General features: G+C 41.0%; 1 protein-coding gene across 1 annotated transcript in view; it reads right to left on the bottom strand.

Annotated features, from left to right (window-relative positions):
* Nucleotides 1–7,114: 7,114 nt before the first annotated feature.
* LOC140157365 (probable ATP-dependent RNA helicase DDX10) overlaps nucleotides 7,115–24,012 on the bottom strand; it is an 80,505-nt gene continuing 63,607 nt past the window's right edge. Inside the window, 5 exon segments of the mRNA XM_072180534.1 lie at nucleotides 7,115–10,095; nucleotides 14,152–14,351; nucleotides 14,756–14,818; nucleotides 17,431–17,589; nucleotides 18,194–18,361. Coding sequence (XP_072036635.1) covers nucleotides 9,915–10,095; nucleotides 14,152–14,351; nucleotides 14,756–14,818; nucleotides 17,431–17,589; nucleotides 18,194–18,361 — 771 coding nt within the window. The 3' untranslated portion in view covers nucleotides 7,115–9,914.

Here is a 24,012-nt window from a genome sequence, read left to right on the forward strand (position 1 = left end):
TAAGACCAATGTGATGCTTTTGTGGAGGGTATCTACCTTTTGTCAAAAAAATTACATGTATGCTTGTAGATTGAATGCTTCGGTATTTGTTTTTAATTTAATTGGGCTTAACTTCTCACCACATAACATGAATGATAGTCAGTAAGAATATAGGGGCTATCATTTTCTTCGGAAGGAGGGTCCCAAATAAGAAAATTAGGGGGTCAAACAATTTTTGATGACCACAGATAGTGTGTTTATTTTATTCAAAAAGACTGATTTCAATACAATTTGAGCTTGTTTGGGGGGTAAGGTGTATCAGTGGGGGGTCATAAAATGTTCTGAAAAAAATGATAGCCCCTATATTCCACTGACCATACAATGTGAATATCCATCCATCTGAATTTTAATATTTTATACCTATACCTGGAAGCTATTATTCGCTACTTGCACGGTTCCGCCATTATGCACTATGTGCGGGGAGAGCCTCGAACTGGCAGCATACATGAATGGGAATTGAACTAGTCATAACGTTCTGTGTAAGGTTACATAATTCTTCCTTTCATGTATGCTGCCAGTTCGAGGCTCTCCCCGCACATAGTGCATAATGGCGGAACCGTGCAAGTAGCTTAATAGGGGTAGGACATTGGGCAAGGATGTATACCATACAATAACTGATAGCCAGCCACCCTGCTCTGGTGCATAGCACCTCCTAGTCCCCTCTACACGCCTGCAGTGCATGCACACACCCTGTTATTTGCACCATGGAACACCAAACGACCCTCCTCACATACACCCAGTGTACTCAAATATATACACCCACAGTCACAGCAGCTAAAGGTAATATCCCATCATGCATTGTAATGTACCTTCTTGCTCCTTAGCAAATACATAAAAAATAAGCGCCGCTTAAAAAATGAGACCTTTGGATAGTTTCACAATACTTTAGGGGTCAGATTTTTTTCAAACAAAAAGCACCCCGATTTAAGCGAGTAATAGAAAGTTGAAATGAGGTATTTGTGAACATTATCAATGGCTTGTGCAGTTCTATTATGGTACCACAAAGCAAATGGGAAACTCAGCTGCTGTGACCCACAGCGGCATACGCAGGTTTTCAACTCAGCTGCTGTGACCCACAGCGGCATACGCAGGTTTTCAACTCAGCTGCTGTGACCCACAGTGGCATACGCAGGTTTTCAATCAGCTGCTGTGACCCACAGTGGCATACGCGGGTTTTCAACTCAGCTGCTGTGACCCACAGTGGCATCGCGCAGGTTTTCAACTCAGCTGCTGTGACCCACAGTGGCATCGCGGGTTTTCAACTCAGCTGCTGACCCACAGTGGCATACGCGGGTTTTCAACTCAGCTGCTGTGACCCACAGTGGCATACGCGGGTTTTCAACTCAGCTGCTGTGACCCACAGTGGCATAAGCAGGTTTTCAACTCAGCTGCTGTGACCCACAGTGGCATACGCAGGTTTTCAACTCAGCTGCTGTGACCCACAGTGGCATACGCGGGTTTTCAACTCAGCTGCTGTGACCCACAGTGGCATACGCAGGTTTTCAACTCAGCTGCTGTGACCCACAGCGGCATACGCAGGTTTTCAACTCAGCTGCTGTGACCCACAGCGGCATACGCAGGTTTTCAACTCAGCTGCTGTGACCCAGTGGCATCGCGGGTTTTCAACTCAGCTGCTGTGACCCACAGTGGCATCGCGGGTTTTCAACTCAGCTGCTGTGACCCACAGTGGCATACGCGGGTTTTCAACTCAGCTGCTGTGACCCACAGTGGCATCGCGGAGGTTTTCAACTCAGCTGCTGTGACCCACAGTGGCATACGCGGGTTTTCAACTCAGCTGCTGTGACCCACAGTGGCATCGCGGTTTTCAACTCAGCTGCTGTGACCCACAGTGGCATACGCAGGTTTTCAACTCAGCTGCTGACCCACAGTGGCATACGCAGGTTTTCAACTCAGCTGCTGTGACCCACAGTGGCATACGCAGGTTTTCAACTCAGCTGCTGTGACCCACAGTGGCATACGCAGGTTTTCAACTCAGCTGCTGTGACCCACAGTGGCATACGCAGGTTTTCAACTCAGCTGCTGTGACCCACAGTGGCATACGCCGGTTTTCAACTCAGCTGCTGTGACCCACAGTGGCATACGCAGGTTTTCAACTCAGCTGCTGTGACCCACAGTGGCATCGCGGGTTTTCAACTCAGCTGCTGTGACCCACAGTGGCATACGCGGGTTTTCAACTCAGCTGCTGTGACCCACAGTGGCATACGCAGGTTTTCAACTCAGCTGCTGACCCACAGTGGCATACGCGGGTTTTCAACTCAGCTGCTGTGACCCACAGTGGCATACGCAGGTTTTCAACTCAGCTGCTGTGACCCACAGTGGCATACGCGGGTTTTCAACTCAGCTGCTGTGACCCACAGTGGCATACACAGGATTTCAACTCAGCTGCTGTGACCCACAGTGGCATACGCAGGTTTTCAACTCAGCTGCTGTGACCCACAGTGGCATACGCAGGTTTTCAACTCAGCTGCTGTGACCCACAGTGGCATACGCAGGTTTTCAACTCAGCTGCTGTGACCCACAGCGGCATACGCGGGAGGTTTTCAACTCAGCTGCTGTGACCCACAGCGGCATACGCAGGTTTTCAACTCAGCTGCTGTGACCCAGTGGCATACGCAGGTTTTCAACTCAGCTGCTGTGACCCACAGTGGCATACGCAGGTTTTCAACTCAGCTGCTGTGACCCACAGTGGCATACGCAGGTTTTCAACTCAGCTGCTGTGACCCACAGTGGCATACGCAGGTTTCCAACTCAGCTGCTGTGACCCACAGTGGCATCGCGGGTTTTCAACTCAGCTGCTGTGACCCACAGTGGCATACGCAGGTTTTCAACTCAGCTGCTGTGACCCACAGTGGCATACGCAGGTTTTCAACTCAGCTGCTGACCCACAGTGGCATACGCAGGTTTTCAACTCAGCTGCTGTGACCCACAGTGGCATACGCAGGTTTTCAACTCAGCTGCTGTGACCCACAGTGGCATACGCAGGTTTTCAACTCAGCTGCTGTGACCCACAGTGGCATACGCGGGTTTTCAACTCAGCTGCTGTGACCCACAGTGGCATACGCAGGTTTTCAACTCAGCTGCTGTGACCCACAGTGGCATACGCAGGTTTTCAACTCAGCTGCTGTGACCCACAGTGGCATACGCAGGTTTTCAACTCAGCTGCTGTGACCCACAGTGGCATACGCAGGTTTTCAACTCAGCTGCTGTGACCCACAGTGGCATACGCGGGTTTTCAACTCAGCTGCTGACCCACAGTGGCATACGCGGGTTTTCAACTCAGCTGCTGTGACCCACAGTGGCATACGCAGGTTTTCAACTCAGCTGCTGTGACCCACAGTGGCATACGCAGGTTTTCAACTCAGCTGCTGTGACCCACAGTGGCATACGCAGGTTTTCAACTCAGCTGCTGTGACCCACAGTGGCATACGCAGGTTTTCAACTCAGCTGCTGTGACCCACAGTGGCATACGCGGGTTTTCAACTCAGCTGCTGTGACCCACAGTGGCATACGCAGGTTTTCAACTCAGCTGCTGTGACCCACAGTGGCATACGCAGGTTTTCAACTCAGCTGCTGCTGTGACCCACAGTGGCATCGCAGGTTTTCAACTCAGCTGCTGTGACCCACAGTGGCATACGCAGGTTTTCAACTCAGCTGCTGTGACCCACAGTGGCATACGCAGGTTTTCAACTCAGCTGCTGTGACCCACAGTGGCATACGCAGGTTTTCAACTCAGCTGCTGTGACCCACAGTGGCATACGCAGGTTTTCAACTCAGCTGCTGTGACCCACAGTGGCATACGCAGGTTTTCAACTCAGCTGCTGTGACCCACAGTGGCATACGCCAGGTTTTCAACTCAGCTGCTGTGACCCACAGTGGCATCGCGGGTTTTCAACTCAGCTGCTGTGACCCACAGTGGCATACGCGGGTTTTCAACTCAGCTGCTGTGACCCACAGTGGCATACGCGGGTTTTCAACTCAGCTGCTGTGACCCACAGTGGCATACGCGGGTTTTCAACTCAGCTGCTGTGACCCACAGTGGCATACGCAGGTTTTCAACTCAGCTGCTGTGACCCACAGTGGCATACGGGTTTTCAACTCAGCTGCTGTGACCCACAGTGGCATACGCGCAGGTTTTCAACTCAGCTGCTGTGACCCACAGTGGCATACGCAGGTTTCAACTCAGCTGCTGTGACCCACAGTGGCATACGCAGGTTTTCAACTCAGCTGCTGTGACCCACAGTGGCATACGCAGGGTTTTCAACTCAGCTGCTGTGACCCACAGTGGCATACGCGGGTTTTCAACTCAGCTGCTGTGACCCACAGTGGCATCGCGGGTTTTCAACTCAGCTGCTGTGACCCACAGTGGCATCGCGGGTTTTCAACTCAGCTGCTGTGACCCACAGTGGCATCGCAGGTTTTCAACTCAGCTGCTGTGACCCACAGTGGCATACGCAGGTTTCAACTCAGCTGCTGTGACCCACAGTGGCATCGCGAGGTTTCAACTCAGCTGCTGTGACCCACAGTGGCATACGCGGAGGTTTTCAACTCAGCTGCTGTGACCCACAGTGGCATCGCGGGTTTTCAACTCAGCTGCTGTGACCCACAGTGGCATACGCAGGTTTTCAAACATGGGAGCCACAGGTGTCATTCCCACGACTGCTCAAAATATTTTTTGACCCGCTTGGCTCGCCGTAATTGGTAACCCCATAATTTTCTCACGACCGACTGAGAAAAAGAGGGCAATGGTCCCCCCTTTTTGTACGCCACTGTACACCCAAACGTTCAGTTATCATACACAAGACATTATGTATTTGCTGTTATAGTGTGACATCAAAATCAATCTTTTCAGGTAACTGGTTCATGCTATCTGTGTTGAACCACGATCAAAATGATCACAACACAAAGTCAATGGGTTGCCAACACGTGTGCAAACTAAACGTGATCCAGTAACTAAAGTATGACGTATTCACTATATACACACAGCAGCATAAATCATTTTTGGAACAAAACCAGACACAACTACTAATACAATATTTGTATCAATATTTTAATTTTGTTGTGATTAACTTGATTTACATTACACTAGTTAATTGTAATTTTTTTTTAATTTATTGATGCATTTTGTACAAATTACGTGAAATAAATTGAATATTATTTCACAAAAGTGCGTGTTCTACTCCCGATTCCAGAAAAATACAGCTCTAATATTTTGGGATTAAAAAATATTGACAAATGAAACAGTGCAATCCTAATCCTTTAGTTGGAACTAACTAGCAATTTAAAGTTAGATTTTAATATTTGGCAATTTTTTGGAAATAAGGACCAATAACATGCAAAATTAATGAGTACATATTGTGATCATGGGAAATTTGACAAATCTATGCAATACGCATTAGAGATACTGATATATATCTCTTAATATGCACTCACGCTGTGAGCAAATATTCATTACAAGTACATTGATTATTTTGATTTGTCTTATTTCTCCAGCAGCAAGACTACTGATATAAGTCATATAAACCTGATTTTTTGGCATATGGTCATTTTCACAGTAAAGGGTGTAACTTTTGATTTTTTTGGTCAAAATTTCAAACCACTTAAATATGTTTCTGTTTACTGAAATCATGCATAGAAGCAACTTAAATTCCAGTAAAATAATGTTTCAAGGCTTAAACCTTTTGATTTCTAATAAAAATTTGACATTTCCATAACATTTTGGTTAAAATCTAAGAAAAATGTATTTTACATAACCTCAGAAAATTATGACATGAAAGCTGGAATACATGTGAAATCCCATTCCAAAGTAAGTCAACAGATATAAGTTAAATTTTATACCATGTTTTGCTATGTTTGTAATTGCAGTTTTGAAAATTTTTAACATCAAGTGTCATTTACAATGGAAATTTCCAAACCTTAAACATATTTTTTAAGTTTTAATTGGGTTCCTAAAATAATTTGAATGTCTAACTTCATGTACAAATACTACTTGATGAAAGGAACCTCCCAGCCAAGTTTCACAGAAATTGGAGTTATTTTTTAGAATTGGCAATTCAAGCAATTTGTGTTTCGGAGGCTTCAGTTAACAACACAGGTGATCATAAAAGTAAACTATTTGGCTAACCACTACAAGTTGACATAAAAAAATAGGTAAAAAATATCACAATTACCAATTTTCATGCTTTGCTTCTAAGTATTGAATTTCAGTTGTGACAAAAATTAAATTATCACAGCAAGTCATTTTTTTTGTTTCAGAGGCTTCATGTTAACAATTGTTAAACATTGCAGAAGTAGTTTTTTTGAAAACAACAGTATTGGGATCATCTAAGCTGTTATTTTCTTGTGTATATTGAATCAATGATTCTATGCAGCAGATATTGTAGATTTATCACATGTTAATTTTTTCACCCATTTGTTAAGTATGGTGTTTTTTACATGTCAAGCCTCCGAAACAGGCTTTTTTGGATATCAGTATATTTTTCAAACATTAACCATAATGTCAAAAAAATTTTTAATTTATGACATTCTGCACATATCAAGTAATAATTACAATGCAGATATCAGTATGAAACACACCAATTTAGATATGCATAGATGATAATTAATCTTATTGTTGTTTCGGAGGCTTCATTTGTTTCGGAGGCTTCAATTGTTAACGGAAAGTTTGTATTGGGTCCCATTTTCAAACGGTGATATATATCTCCACGATTTAAAAACATGTGACTTGAGGATCTACTTTGCTACATTTTGATAAATAGATTGGATGAGCTCTTTTATTTATATTTGCACAAGCTTGCTGAACAGTTTGTTTCGAGGCTTCAAAAAGTTAACGGAAAAACGGCTCTTTGAAGTCAAGATTTTATAAAAATTTTAAAAGCTTGCAAATCGACTAATTTTTGTTACCCATTTCAAGTTAAGATAACAACTGTTATGAATCAAGAAGAAGTGAAGAAATAACCAAGAATTATGAACCAAAGCTACACCCACAAAGTTTGTTAACAATTGTTAACGGAAAATGAAGCCTCGAAACGACAAATATCAAGTCCGGTTCTCAAAAATACAGGGCTGTTCACAATTAAATCTAATGTGGCAGTGTTTACTGAACATATGACTGTACTTTCAGGATAAGAAAAATTATCCATGAACTAACTGAAGAAAACACAGGGTTTTACAAAATGTTACTGTTTTTTATAGTTTTTCAAAATGGCAATATTAAGTACATTTAAGCCGGGCATTTAAGCCTGCTAAAACTGAACGCAGTAACTCCCAAAGCTGATTATGCTACCCAAGGTAGCTGCTAACTAGATGACTTATGTGGCCAAAAATCATGGAATTCTGTTGCTTTATTAGAACACTACGGATTAAAATGTTAAAAATCCAAAGTTACACCCTTTACCGTGAAAATGACCATATTTGTAATGATTATGCATGTTTCAAGTTACACCCAATTGGAATCAGCCAAATCTGTTGTGTTTATATATAATACCGTAAAAACTCGATAATTAGCATATGTGCTTACTATCAAGCGTTTTTAAAACATGCAAACATGAAGAGCACCATCTACAAAAGTGTAAAGGGTTTTGAGCAAATCATAGATACACATAGTTATATACAAACAAATAAACCTGAAAATGTGTGTCTCAACCCCATCAGCTCAGTTGGTAAAGTGCAGAACTCTGGTACAATTTCATGTTTTCAAAAGTGCTCGATAGTAAGCACATACGTCGTATGTTAACTATCAAGTTTTACGGTATATTTATAATAAAAACAGCAATTTTGTAGTATTATCATAATTGCGATAATACTAACTTCCATAGAGTTCCACAGAGAAACGGTGAAGATAGTAAGTGATTTTTCTTTCATATTACCTATTATTATTTTGTGTTAAAATGGATATGCTGTTATTACGAATATCATTTCATCATTTCTGTGCAAGAAGATGCATATTTGGCTTTAACACAGTCAAGACAAAGGAATACAACATGTTCTATACATTATTGTATACCAAAAAATATAACTATAGTTTGATCAGTTCGTAATCAGCGGGCCTTATAACAGCGCCGATTTATATCAATATATGTGATGCGATCAAGCAAAATCGACTGGAACTCGGAAATATTAAATTTTCAGTTTCTTATAGGATAGTAAAATGCATTTAATACAAAACTTGATTTTGTAGAAAACACCATTTAAATTGAACAACAAGTTCCAAAGATATGAGCAATTAAAGAGTTTCCAAAACAAGAGGAAACAAAAGGAAATATTTCCTTTGTTTGGCTTTATCTCAAAATCAATATTTCCGAGATCCGACTGATTTTGCTTGATTGCATCACATTCGAGAATTGTCTTGTGATATCTCACCAGACGCATCACAAATTATTAATTCAAGCCTTAAAATTTGTCTACTTTGTCTACATCGATTTTGTAGGAACCATATATACGGTACACCCAGGACCAAGGCCACCTGGCAGATACTAATGGGCTTTTCCAGTTGAGACTCCAGTCACCCATTCCATTTGAAATTCACACTCACTGGAGATTAAGGTTATGTCTTCCATACGGGGGCATATAAGATTAAGACAGCTGAATAGGAGTCATACACTGATTTAAAATCACCTGCTACCTCTATGGCCAGTGCAGCCAGGAAGTAGCCAACTGCATCCCCAGATTGCTGTAGCCACAGCCCAATGGTTGTACACAGGGGCAAAGCAGGTGATGAGTACAGGGTGGTTGATGGTGATATAGCCTGTTTCAGATGTACTTTCCATGACTTCTCTCTAGTCCAAAGGGTCGCTAGTCCAAAGGTTCTCTAGTCCGAAGGGTCGGTAGTCCTAAAAACAAATTAAGTTCGCTAATCCAAAGGTTCTCTAGTGCGAATATATGATAAGGGTTAGCGTTAGGGTTCATGGGTTAGGGTTAGCGAGCCTTATTCTAAACTGAGCTCAAAAAGAAACTTACGGTGGGGTCATAAATTTTTGGAAAGAAAATTAGGGGGTCAAACAATTTTTTAATTTTATATTTTTTATAATTTTTTACAACTTGTGAATCACAAGGTCATATCTTAAAATAGTGTCAATCAAATTGAACCAAAATTACACACAGGATTACTTTAATACTCTACTCAAAACACATGTCAGTAACCAAGCAGTTGTCCAACTGACACAACAGCAAAATGCACTGTCATGGGACAGCTTCCTGGACTTCCTCCACTTTCACAGCCCAACATTTGGCACCCAGCACAAAAAATCTGTGAGAATGCACACAAGATCCTTGCACAGATGATAAAACGGTGCTGCTTTCTGCTTTTCATACACTTTTTTCATGAAACAGGGCTGGGCTGTGAATGTGGTCCAGGAAGCTGTTCCATGTCAGTGCATTTTGCTGTTGTGTCAGTTGGATAACTGCTTGGTTACTGACATGTATTAAGAGCAGAGTATTGAAGTAAACCTGTGTGTAATTTTGGTTCAATTTGATGGACAGGATTTCAAGATATGACCTTGTGAAAAATTATAAGTTTCTTTTTGAGCTCAGTTTATATTCTGACTAGAGAACCTTAATAATTATTTGGACTAGTGAACCATTGGACTAGAGAATCCGATATTCGAACTAGCGAACCTTTTTCAGAGTTCTGACTTGCGAATGGTAAATTACATGTTCGGACTAGCAAACCTTCGGACTAAGGAGCCTCCGGAATAGGGAACCTTCGGACTAGGGAGTTGTCACCAGAATTTCACACTTGGGCAAGTTGCAGCAACGTTACAACTTGCCCCGAATGTTTACAGCTCGTTAAATTTACTTAACCATACACAAGCCCTGATCATAGCCCACTTTTAACCCCCCCTTCCACATGCTATTCATCATCTATTTCCCAAGATATGCAGTGCTAATTCTTCTTCCTCAGCCAGTGTCATTCCACCCTTGCTGTATTCCTCATCTGATTCTCCCTCATCTTCTTCCTCCATCTTCCTCTTCATCTTTTGTTTCTTTGGTACGGATGTTTCGGTTGCGTCTTTACTTCTCTTTAATTTCTTCCCAGATCTGGAGGTTGAAAACAAGAAAATAAAAAATGGTCATGTTTAGACACATTTTTTAGTTCAAAGAATGTACAGAAATATGTGATTTTCATGTTATTTTGATTTTAATTGACTTTAAGCAACTGCATTTTTATTCAGCTTAAAAAATAAGCTACTGAGTCCTTTAATATGGTCATCATCATCATCATCAGTCGGCTGCGGAGCAGACGACTACAAGCTTTCTCCAACTAATGCGATCTTGGGCAAGCGAAACAATCTTGTTTGGCCGCAGCATCCCCCAGGAGGCGCCGGACACACCGCAAGTACAGCGTGCGCGGCCGTCCCGGCCTCCTCTTCCCACGTGGTGGAATACAAAGCGCATATTCTTTCACAGGCTCGCCATCTTCAAGACGCAGTATATTGCCGAGAAATTTGAGTTGATGAATCCTGACCCCGGCAACCAGTGGAGTGGCTTTGGTCAGGTTGTAGCTGGCCTCATCCGGAATCCGACCCACACGCTTGATGTTTAACATGACTCTGTAGCAAGAAGTTGCAAATGCATTGATCGTGCCCTCCATGTCCTTGGTAATAACCCATGACTCGCACCCGTACAGAAAGACAGTAACACACATTGTCTGAAACAGCTTGATTTTTGTTTCGATTGGCAGGGACGGGCTTCTCCAAAGGCGTTCCAGCTTCCAGAAATCTGCCCAGGCTAGTGCCTTTCTTCATTTTAGGTCTCCAACACTAGAGCCCATCTTGGAATCCAAATACTTGAAGTCTGTGACATGGTTGATGGTACTACCATAGACTTCAAGTGCTGGTTAAGCGTTACAGTTTGCAGTCATATATTCTGTCTTAGGTGCGCTGATGACAAGGCCCAGATCCGCCGCCCGCAGCTGCAGTCCTAGCAAGCCGCGACCGGGCCCGGCTATGGAAGATTCCAGCAGGGCAATATCATCAGCAAAATCCAGGTCATTCAGCATCTTGGCAGGATATCTGCTTGACCGACGTGGGTAGGTAACAATTCCAGAGTCAATTCCAGAAGTTGATTTTGTCAGAAGGTAGTCTACCAGGATAATGAACAGGAATGGTGCCAACACATCATCCTGGTCACAGTAATGATTCAGTTATCAACTACAGCATTTTGAGCAAAAACCTCATACTTTTTAATCTAGTGGCATTTTTCAAACTGTTTACTTTATTTTGATACACCCTGTATTGATCCTTTGTACAGTCACCTCCAAATGAGGTTTGTGTGTGACTGTTGTGTGTGTGTATGCCGTACGGTTTGCACAAGCCTTCCAATTCGTTGCTAGAAACACGCAAAACAAAAATGTACTTTTTGCGCATGCATTGGCACGGAGAATCTCGTTTTGGAGCAAGATCCGTACAAGGGGTCAATAATGGTCCTGGTTAGATGAAGAATTCAGTGGTCACTATAAGCTTTTTACACACTTGCCTCTAAAACATCATTCTCCACATCCATCAATCCAATATATCCATTTTGATTTTAAAAATCATTAAAAAAAAATATCTGATGAAATTCCAAAGTTAGAATGTCTTAAAAATCAAGAATGAGATATCGTCCTTTTAAAGTTCAATATTTTGTGGAAATAGTAATCAAAGTTTACATCTAACTAGAATTACGCGGTTCGTAATTAAGGTGGCCCCCACACAAAGGTGTGTAAATAACAAAGCAAGGGTCGAGCTGATGCGCGTCTGGGCGTCAGGGACGCGTGGAACTGTTGTTGGGACGCAATAAAATTAACCTTAAGCTTACCTAATGCGTTAGACAAGAATATCTCAGACGCACAGAAAATCAGGCATGTAAAACCTTATGGACAGGGCACAAAACAAATCCCGATCATTTCAGACAGAATGTCAAAAATAAATGCTCCAAGAACTATATCAGAGCGTTCACTCTGAATACCAATCTGTTGAAACATTGTGCAAGTCAAGGCTCTGCGAATGAAATAGTGTGACAATTGACTCCACTTAGCGAAAGAAACTCTCCCTTGTATAAACTGTCTGTGGGGGATTTCCCCGATCATGCATGCACAAATGTTTACTACTCGGGCGATGATTGTTTTATCAGGAGTTTTATACCATAGTAAATCATCATTTAACTAATTTTCATGTCATGCTAAGTAAAAATGGAGTTTCCTCAACACAAAAAAGTCAACTTTGTATTCTTTATTGATGGCAATATAGGATAAAATAGCAGTGAATTAGCGGCACGTGGTAAGATTTGGGGTGTTGAATTCTGCACCTTTTTACATTAAAAATACACATAAACATAGTCACGTTGTGTGATCATAATTTTTTAGAACTTTGCCAGTTTTGAAGGGGTTGATTCAGGTTTAGGAGGTGAAAGGTCAGAATTAGGGTTAGGACTATGTTTTCGATAATTAAGGGTTGGCGTTCTGACTAAATAAAAAGCTCCACTAACAATAACATTTATACATGATGAACAAACAGGACTGGATTGTAAAAAACAACCCCTGAACAAGGACTGGATTGTAAAAAACAACCCCTAGTTTTTGGATTTGCACTCCCATATTTTGGAATTTCTTGAAGTTCAGAGATTGTGCAATTATGAGGGTAAAATGGGGGGGCAAGAATTTTTGGCAGCTGGGGGGGCAATTTTGGCAAATCAAAAGGAGGGGGTGGGGGCAAGTGCAAGTGATTTTGAGCACACATTCATGGGGCATGTTCAAAACTAAACGCTCAAAACAAACTTGAGAAATAGTAGGCTTATGGAAACTTTTACATTTTCCTGCTTGCGACGAATACAATTTTTAGCCGGCCGGGTACAAGCAATATTTACCTTTTTTTAGCCGTTTGGAAATTTTACCCCCTGGGAGGCTCATAATTATTGCACGCTGTATTTCGTTGATGTAAAATGCATAATACAACCCCATGTCCAGCATATCGTAACCTCTAATATTAGTGGGTGATGTTTGCAGAGTCGGACTCGGACCCCTTAAAATTCCCATTGGACCCCTTAAATTTGACTTTTGGAGGGCTGAATGAGTCCAACAAAAATCACTCGGACCCCTTAAATTTTGAAGCCAGCGCTACCCCTGTAACAAAGGTTTGTAAATACAAATAATAAGCAATATGCAAATAAGCTCATTAATATTCATGAATATGCAAATAGCATGACATAAAACTATACAGCACATCAGGCCACCATATACTATCACAATACCAAGTTAGAAGTTGATCGGATATTGCGCTTAAGCTGCAGAGTGGATTTATGAAAATGTAGGCAAAATATGCAAATAAGCTCATTAATATTAATAAATATGCAAAAAACATGACACAAAACTATACAGCACATCAGGCCAGCATATCCAGTCACCAAACCAAGTTTGATTATCATTATTAGGTTTTCTTAACTCCTAATAACCCTGAAAACATAATAATGAAGTTAATCGGTTCTTGCATTGGAGCTGCACAGTGGATTAATGAATTTGCTTCAGCCTGGACAGCCAAACAAACAACCAGGCAAACAGGCAACCATCTGGATCATAACAAAAAGACAACATTATTAGCATCACAAATTTGTAAAGAATAAAATTCCATAAAAATCACCCCTGGCTGGTTTTTTGGTTGTTTCTCCATTCACTGTCGTGCCCAGAAGTGCCTATTTCAGTCAAGTTAGCTCAATCGATAAGGCGTTCGACTATGGTGCGAGAGGTTGCGGTTCGAACCCTGGCGGTGCTAATGCGCTCTCGTGGAAAAATTGAGTTAGCTTGAAATTCCCTGGACAAGGAACTGACTGCTAATTTGTCTTGTTGTAACCCATACGAAACTCGGGGCGCTGATCCTGGTTGCGATGGTTATTTGTGGAATGTCTAGGGTGTGCGCTCTTGAATCAGCAAAGTCCCTGATTTGTTGTTTAATGGTTTATGGAATGATGTGGGGCCATAGTGGTCAGCGACAACCTGTAAAGTGTGCTGAGGCTTGTGGATCAACGTCTAGGCGTTGTGCCTGTGCGTAGCGCACTATAAATCACTGCGCTTTTTTTTTTTTTAATTATCTCAATCACCAGGAACTGTTACAGTAAACTTACCTTGATTTCTTTTCCACTTGCTCCTCCTCCTCCTCACTTCCACTTCCACTCTCCTCCTCCCTATCATCTGTATCGCTCATCTTGGCCCCAGCAACATCCTTATCCTCCTCATCCTCCTCCCAACTCGTTGGATCTGGCAATGTATCTGGGTCAAAAGCACCTTCATCACCAAGGAAATTCAAAGTCATGCCAGGGTCAGCCTATATAAGAGTAACATAAATGATGAGTGCGAGTAATGGCCTCCAGGCTGCAATTTTTTTTCAATTGGTCAACATTTGCATATGAACCTCAGTCCAAGTTCAACTTGTCAGCTTCTATGCACTTGCTTGCTTTGCTGGATGCTCCCACTAATCACGCTACTCCCTGCTAAGTCATTCCTTCCCTAGTATGTTTTCAACCAAATGCTGGGGTGTGAGAGTTCAGCTTTTAAGCCGAGTTTATGAGTTTTCTTTTATTTTCAGCCCATATTTGGCATTTTTACCCTGATTTTACGCTGTTTTTCAGCTTTTATAGTAATTCTCCACTATTTTTGTCTGAGGTCTCTCACACCCCTGCAAATGAAATGCATTATGGGATACCACTAATTGGCCAACGCTTATCTTACCTCCCCCTCCTCTTTCCTGCTCCTTCCTTTTCTCCTTTCCTCCTTCTCCTTCAGTCTCTGAGCCTGTGGATGGAAATCAATAGATATAATATACTCAGATAGGATAACTTTAGTAATAATGATAATATAGGCCTATGGGCTAATATATATAACATACCTGCAAACATTTGAAAATCAGAACCCAGGACACTTCCAGCCATGATTTTAATATCCGATCAGCACACTTTACAAAATGCGAAGTTATTCCCATTATGTGATTCCGAAACTTTATATATCTCTTAAGGGCTGGGGTATGAGCAACCTTGAAGTTCCGGTATCTGGAGAGGGGAAGCAATGAGTTACCCCAAATCACAGCGGCAGGTAGTGACTGGGCCGCCGAGTGCTAAGATATATTTATTTTGGAAGGTTCGTGTTTGTTTTAAATTTTGGGGCGTTTTCCAAAATTTGATATTTTTGGTCATATTTCAAAAAGCGACATGCCAAAGACAACTCTTTGGGCACATAGTTTGTTATTGTTATTGCAGTTCTTTTCCACATACCTACATTAACATTCGATTGGGTGATTTACTAATATTATATATTTTATGACTGCAATTTGCTTTTCAATGCGTTTTACACGTGTCGTGAAATTAACGCAAATATCTAGTCACGCTGCTTTTAGAAATTTTACCTGATCGTCGGCTTTTGCAGGCAACAGAATGCAGATTGGCTCACGATAGATGTCGTATTCCTCTATGTGGTTCACTCATTGATAAAATGAGTTTGCATTCCTTGTAAAACACACACATTGCCGCCTGGAAACCGGGTCTGGTACTGATTTTGGGACAGCCAATAGACTTCAGCGCCGTATCAAATCTCATAAAAACCACACGACTGACGACTATGTGTTTATGTTTCCCGCACGAAAGCTTGTGTCTACATCTATTACTATACTTCTTTGGAAACGTTGACCTTTGACCATTCTTTGTATAACGCCTGATATGACCTTGATATGTTCGCTTGATTGGGTATGTTATAGCATCCATTTCATTGAGGTGTTAGGACTTGGTCCATGATAGGCCTACGTCGGTTTATTATTGATTGTTGATAACTTGACAACTTGATTGATTGATCGATTGATAGTCATTTCACATTATATTCCTAGTTTATAGGCCAATTTGAATAACATCGTACATTAGATAAATAGACCTATTAGTATTGATTTATTCTATTCAGCAATATCAAGGATTACTATCAAACTTCTCATAGCCAGTGGCGGCGCCATCGGGGGGGCATGGGGGGCAAATGCCCCCAGTCAGAACTCTTGCCCCCCCCCTGTTGCCCCCCAGAAAAAACCCAAAATTACGAAAATTTCCACTTTTTACGGTAATTTTATGCAAACTTTGTTGATTTTGCCCCCCTGAAATTCACTTTGCCCCCTAATGCCCCCGAAAAAAATTTCCTGGCGCCGCCACTGCTCATAGCTGATTGTCAGTTGGCTCAGTGGTAACGCAGTAGGTTTTACAACACCGAGGTCCCGGGTTCGATTCCCACCTCTGCCTATTTTTTGCAAGGCTGAGAAAAAAATGAAATTTCTGGACTGCAAACTTCTTTGGCGCGCGATCTGAGCTGGTCCTTTTCTGGTGGCTGTGTCTGTTACAGGCACACTCCCTCTGCATCCAAACCAGGTTCCCGCTCATTACACCTCCCTTAAGTCATCAAGTGTTTATTTGGTTTCTGTGGAGTTTCCATGTTCAATTTTGCATGTAGTGCATTCATAAATTGTCCCAAAAATCATCGCCGATACAGGAGCAGGAGGTACATTCTAAACATGTGGGCTACCGTGAAATTGTGACGATCATCAATGGAGATATTGTGGAAATCCTGTTTTTTTTACAGGAGCACTGTTATTTTTTACCTTGATTCGAAAAAACAGGACAAACACATTTTTGACTGTTCATACAAAAAATACACAGTTTTTGCTCATGTGTTTGTAGGGAGAACCTTGTTTTTGTAGAAAGATGGCGGATCTGTGCAAATGGTCAATAGTCTCAAATTTCTTGGTTTTCTTCTCTCTCCACCCACCTCTCCACACTAAAATCACAAAAATACTCTTTTTCCTTCATAAATTCCTTTCACTTCTCTTTTTCCCTCCATCCTTCCCCTACACCTATGACCCTACGTATATCATTTGTACTACACCATCCTTTTCCCTCCCCTATATACCCTGTATTTCTCTCTGACACTTTAAATGCAGTTCTGCACATATATCTTCTTCACTCATAAATTCATTGGGCTTCTCTTTTTTCCCATCCATCCTTCTCCTTCACCCACTGTCTCCTTTCTACCCTCTCCCATCCATCCATTCTCCTCCCCTTTATACCTTGTGTTTCTCCCTGACCCGCTGTCTGAACGCAGCCTTGTCATGTCTATCTTCTTCACTCATAAATTCATTTATTTTCTCTTCTCCCGTCCATCCTTCTCCATCACCCACCGTCTCCTTTCTACCCTCTCTCATCCCTCCTTTCCCATCCCTTTTATACCTTGTGTTTCTCCCTGACCCGCTGTCTGAAAGCAGCCTTGTCATGTCTATCTTCTTCACTCATAAATGGTTTTCCTCCACTCCTATCCATCCTTCTCCTTCACCTGCATACTCCCCACCCTCTCCCATCCCTCCTTTCCCATCCCTTTTATACCTTGTGTTTCTCCCTGACCCGCTGTCTGAATGCAGCCTTGTCATGTCTATCTTCTTCAGTCATAAATTCCTTAGCTCTCTCGATATCAATACCCCCTTCATATTCATCCTCTTCTGTTTTCGTCACCGTTTTCTGACGAGGTGGCCACTGCTGCACAGCCTGTTAATTTAATGCAAAGAATTATAGTGCACTTTTTAGTACACTATGCCAAACTCACAGTCACAATGGACTATTATTATATTGTTATTATATTCTAGTTGAAATCCATACAACTGGAATCCAAACTGCCATAAATATTCAAGTGGCTATCACTTTACGTTCTTTTCCTTTGACCTTAGAAAATTATTAGAAAATTATCAATAAAAGTTATTTAATGCTTGACTTTTCATAATCTTGATTTTTTTGATGGGAGTTGCAATGTATATTGCTGTTTTACTTGTTTAAAAATCATGATCACCCAGGTTAGTTTTAAAAGAATGAAGGGAAAAGGCATGATTTGATTGCCAGACAAAGCTGATTTGGAATTGTCTCCACAAAGGGAACTACTGAATCGGTCAAAGGTTGCCGTTAAGGAAGATTCAAGTGATCACCCCAAACAAAGAAAATACAGATTATATGTTCGAGCGATCTCCTCTTTTCTCATCTTCTCTTGACAAATGTGGCTTACTTTATTTGTTTATTTGCTTGTTTACACATTTATTTGATTATGCACTTGTTAATTTATTGTTATTCATTTTTTGTCAATTTTCCTTCTTTCACATACCTCTCCTTCTTCATCAAACACCATCTTGGTGTTCACAGCCAGTTTCTTCTTGTGTAGTTTCTTGGCCTGTCTGACCTTGTTGGCTGATTTCTTGCTTTCTTCCTGTTCTTTCTTCTGCCTGACTCTTCTGTCCACTTGGAGGAACTCTTCATCAGAATCTATGATTGCCTGCATCATAATAATAATAACCCCTATCAACTATATTTGATTGGTTACCGAGAGACTTTTATCACACATTGAGCCAATCAGAGACAAGGTAAAAATGGCTAGTAGGGATAAATGGGGTTAAGCTTAAATGATCTAAAAGCTCAATTTTGATTGGTTACTCAGATAATTTTATCATGTAACTAACCAATCAAAGGGACAGAAAGAAAGGCAGTAGAGCTAAGTGAAGTGAAACACAATATACAACATGTGTCACCGCTGTTTATTTTGCGTAAAATGCGCAAATTAGTTGTACCGAAAGAGCTTAAAACGACTGGTAACGAGACTATGCCCGTGACACAATTAAAGATGGATGCTGGCGGTCTGCACGTAAACAATAGCCGTGGTGGAATAAAAATGCTGCAAAAAGGTGTTAATATTGCAAGAGTAACTACATTTTCGAATCGAAGGTAATTATTTGATCTAAGATATTCTTAAAATGAATCCGGTTTCATCATCAGTGATAAATATTTCCTGAAATTGTACATTACTTTGCACCCAAATTCTGTACTTGTTTCCGGAGCTCTGCATTGTGATTGACCGTGCTGCAACAAGGCAGTAGCAGCGGTAGGATTTTCAAATCTTTTGTACTTTTCCCATGATTTTGGGCACTTGGTACACCTTCTTTTATATCTGATCTTGTATGCAAGTGAATAAAAACGCTCTCAATAGGCTGAATTAATGAATGGCCCAAGGTTAAAAAATGTCCTTTAAAAAAAAAAAATAATAAACGATTTCAATATCATGCATGCATGGCATGCATGTACAAATATTTCTGAGTGCTATGCCATGTAAATGGGTATGTGTATGTAAACATGTACGTTAGCAAGGCTGTGGATGTACCTAGAAGTACCATATAGAGATGCGCAATATTAAATATTATGACCGAGCAGCTGGCTTCTGTTGGGTTGAAGTAAGCTTACTGTCTGTGCATCATTTGATCTAGAACTCGTATCTACTATCCACGATGACACAGTGAGTGTGAACACTGGACAGAGATAGAGCATGGAACTGTTAACTACTTCAGTCACTTAATCGTCGCCAATTTTCAAACACATTCAAAAATTCTTTATTAAGTTTAATGTTACCGGGGTACCGAAATTTATTTTGATGACATATCTGTATCTTCAGAGCAGCCAAAGTTTGCTCATTTTTATTTTATGAGATTAACCATGCTCACAATTCGCTGATGATGTGTCATTTGAGCAGCCTTTTCGGGGTGCTGTACCCATCGTGATCTGCGTTGTTGTTTACTTCCGAATTTTCATTGCTAATGTGGTGTTATGCTTGACTGATTCTGACATGATTTGGAGATACATGTAGCTCCAAAGCTCAATCCATAATAATCAATCATTGGTTTCTATATCAGTGGCCTGTATTAAAGATAGACTTCTCGATCAAATGTGTTATGTGTGTGACATGCGTAAGGCAAAAAAAATTATTGTTTTGCCCTCAACCGTCCGACCCTAAATCCTGAAAAATCAGGATCGCAATTTTTTGATGAATTTTACAGATTTGTTCAAAAACTCAATGTTTTTCACTTAAAAGTAATATTTTATTGAAAGACTAGTCTTTAATTTATGTCTAACAGGTATCCAGAAGTCAAAATTGACAAATGTCCCCTAATTGAAGAAGCATTATTTAATATTTGAGAATAAAAAAAAAGAAATCAGACCGTCCAACCCAAATTTCCCACTTGAGGGCAACACAATAATATTTTTTTTGCCTAATCATGATATTATCATGCAATTCATTTCAAGTAGGCCGGGTAGGCCTACTTCACCCCCCATCATTCCAGATTCCCCATCCTAGAAAATGTGGGGCTGTAAGCTGGGTTTACATACATTTTTAATTAACAGGAATTAACCTGTTGGTGCACTCTAGGGGTGGAACGTGTAGCATGTTGGAATATTTCCAACCCTATACAACCCAGGGATTGGCAATGGTAGAATGCACCCTGGTAGTCTAGCTTCAATTTGCGGGAATTTGCTCACCAATAGCTTTTGAGGCTAGAAATTGATGAAGAACGACACCATAATAGCAAGGGTAGTTCGGAAATAACGATGGGGTCATCGCATCAAAACTGTTGCTAAAATTGCACTTCAACTAAATTATAGACTGTTCAAAATAACCAAAAATTACAAGTGCCATCATTTTCCCACATTCCATGGGATAGGTGGTGACGAAAGTACTCAAAAAAAACACAGTGAGTTGGTGCTCATTGCTTTTTAATAGAAATGATGGACATCAAGATTGTGTTGTTGAAATTGGGAATAGGCAGGCTGCTTTTGCCTGTATGGTCTGTCATTTTGTTCACTTTTCCTCCACGATTCTTCAATTTGTATACTCAAATGCGACAGAAATAAACCCATGTAGGTTTGTCAGTTGAGCATTTTTCTTGTGCAAATGACCTTAAAATACCTGTAAATTTTAAGATCTGTAAAAAATTTTCAATTTTTTTCACTTGCTCCATTCATATTTTTTTTTTTACAAAAAAACACACCCAAGACACAAAAATCTAGGTCAGACAGGCCTGTAGAACAGGTTTTTTTTGGTCACCTAAACCTAGCTGTAATTTCAGCTTAAGTTATCAAGTTAATCAGTGATTCATATTTGTAATTGATATACACAATAACAACTTTCAGTTTAAGCTTATTTACTAATTTTTTTAATTTTCTTTTATTGCTCTATTTTCACAGAAAAGAACATGGATGTTCAAGAGAAACTGGGCGAAGATATGTAGTTCCATTCATGAAGAGGGTTGGTGCTGGTGTACATTGTGACATTGTCATCGCATGATAACGACACGTCTGGACAAGGATGTTATACAATGATGTGCAAATCATGTTAAATTTGCTTGATTGCTTGGACTTTCTTAAACACAAACAATAATGTTCCAGCTGGTGTTCCCGAGGTCAAAAGGGTTCAGAGGATGGTCTCCAATTATATGTCCTTCTATGATAAATCAGAAAAATAATAGTTTGCACTATGTACATGTATCCCTATTGTGGCCGCCAGGACAGGTTCATCATCCCCAAGGTACCTGACTGGTACATACAGAGTACCTACACATTACAATGCTGTACTGCAAAGGTCAAGTACCGATGGTGAACCTGTGCAGTATAGGATGTTTTGTTACCTGGTAACACATCAAAAATTCAAAAAAGGACAATACACATCGAGTCTTATTGAGTTCTATAATTTAGTCAATTTGAAATTGATATCAAATTGGATAAGAAAGCACCCTAGATAATTAAAAGAACTATTCTCTTTGTCTGATTTCTTGCAAGAAGACCAATAAGGGGCTGAGCAATAATTATCAGCTCCCCCGGGGGGTGGGTAAAATATCCAAACGGCTCGCCAAAAATTGCTTGCCCCCCCCTCAGCCCCGCCAAAAATCGCTTGCCCCCCCCCTTGGCCCCCCCCCAATTTTACCCTACCCCCAGGGCTCATAATTATTGCACAGCCTCTAATTTGAGATCATTTTCATCAAAATCAGAACAAATTTCATTTTCATTAGACCTATGACGTCACAATGTTATTCTTTTGCTCGTAACTCTATGAAGGTCTAAACAAATTGATGTAGAATACACTATGCATGAAGAAAATTAAGTATGTTATGAAAGTGTAACAAACCTCTGGTGAATCCTTACTTTGTCACACTCTGCATCACCACTCTGATCAATCATAAACATACACAACCATATTCATATGGCCAGTTATTGAGTAGCCATGGATAGATGAGTTCAATACTGCAGGACTATTCCAAGCTGGAGAAGCTGTGCAATAACTTAAGAGTAACTCCACTATAATACAGTAGCTTGTGATGGAGTAGCTGTGGAGTAATTCTGAAGTTATGGCATGGAAGTTACCAGCTTGTAGCCCTGCAGTAACTCTGCTATATATGGGCCACTAAAAAAACTTGGGTAGTACTACTGTCTGTTCAATTAGCTTAGATTCTTGTATTTTTAAGATATTTGAAAAAATAAAAATTTGTGGTCAAAGTCATCAAAAAATTGTGTTAGTATTGTTAGTGTGAGATGTATAGTTTCAGAGACATGTTTACTTTAAAGGGGCATTTCGTGCTCATCGCCCCACTTTTCTACGGTCCAACATCATTCCATAAACCATTTCACAATTCAGGGACTTTGCTGCTTCATGAGACATTCCACAAATAAAGTTCGCAACCAGGATCAGCCCCAGAGTTTAGTACGTTTTTCCACAAGAGCATACTAGGCACCGCCAGGGTTCGAATCCGCAGCCTCTCGTACCATAGTCGAACGCCTTATCGATTGAGCTAACTTGATTGCTCCAGACATATTAATTAATAATTAAGTTTGGATTTATAAAGCGCCTTTCTCCAGAACTTAAGAGGACTCAAAGCGCTGTAATTTCGCTGCAATGGTGAATCATCACAATCAGATCGCATCAACTAGGTTGAACGGCGCACAGCGCCGCACACCTATCTGCATTTAGATTGTAACATTCACCAATTATCTGTGCAGCTCCCCAAATTCCATTGGGTAAAGGACGTTTTTGATAACCAAACAACTAATCACCGATTTTTGTGATACAGGAGGAAACCGGAGATCCCGGAGAAAACCTGCGAGAGCGAGCATGGAATTGGGATAAACCAAGTGCACATGAGTCCTTGGGCCGCGCTGGGGCTTGAACCCGAGACCTCAGTGGTGCAAAGCGAGGGAACTACCGCTGCGCTAACTCGCCCTCCCTAGGTGAAGTGGGAAGTGATTTTGGCAGACCTTTTTGACAATGGACGACCGTGGGGGTAGACGTGATTATGGCACCACCCCTAAACTTTATCAATAAGCCTACTCAGTGCTGCCGACAAGGGGGTTATGGGGGTGCCTGTAAAAAATAAAGAAAACATACCTTAATGGGCAAGGTTAATGGGGCCATAAGGGACTGTTCACAAACATTTGTTAGGGGGGCCTGATGCAAAAAGGGGGCCCTGAAAATTTTTGACCCTCCTAAGGGGGGCCCTGAAAAAAATGACAAATTTTCCTAGAAAAATTGAGTTAAAATGCTTTTCTATGGGGTTGACCCATAATTTTCATGCCAAAAAGGGGGGGGGCCTAAAATTTTGGAGGTCTGTAAAGGGGGGCCCCAAAAATTTTTCGCGATGAATTTTTTTTTTGCATCAGGCCCCCCTTACAATTGCTTGTGAATGGTCCCTAAAAGCACAGAAATTGGCCCGGGCGTTCATTTTCCCCCGCAGTGGCTCTCGGCAGCATGACTGGGCCTACTAGGCCTATCCCGCATGTAGGCCTACATCATGCATCATTCATGAAAATCATTTTCATGAAATTATGTTGATGAAGGCCTACATGAGGCCTATCTCGCATGTAGGCCTACATCAAAATCATTTAATGAAAATTATTTTCATGAAATGATGTTGATGTAGGCCTACATCTGAGATAAACCTTGAGTAAACCTAGTCATGCTGCCGAAAATGCTTCAGTTTTCAGCAGGGGTCAGTGTTTTCCTTAATCAATAAATCATTTTTAATATACTTTATTATTTATTTATTTATTAAAATTTAATTATGAAGGTTTTACGTATTCCCCATATACCTGCCATTCCGGGCTGCCATGAGA

This window comes from Amphiura filiformis, chromosome 7 (assembly GCF_039555335.1).
Source record: "Amphiura filiformis chromosome 7, Afil_fr2py, whole genome shotgun sequence".
NCBI lineage: Eukaryota > Metazoa > Echinodermata > Ophiuroidea > Amphilepidida > Amphiuridae > Amphiura > Amphiura filiformis.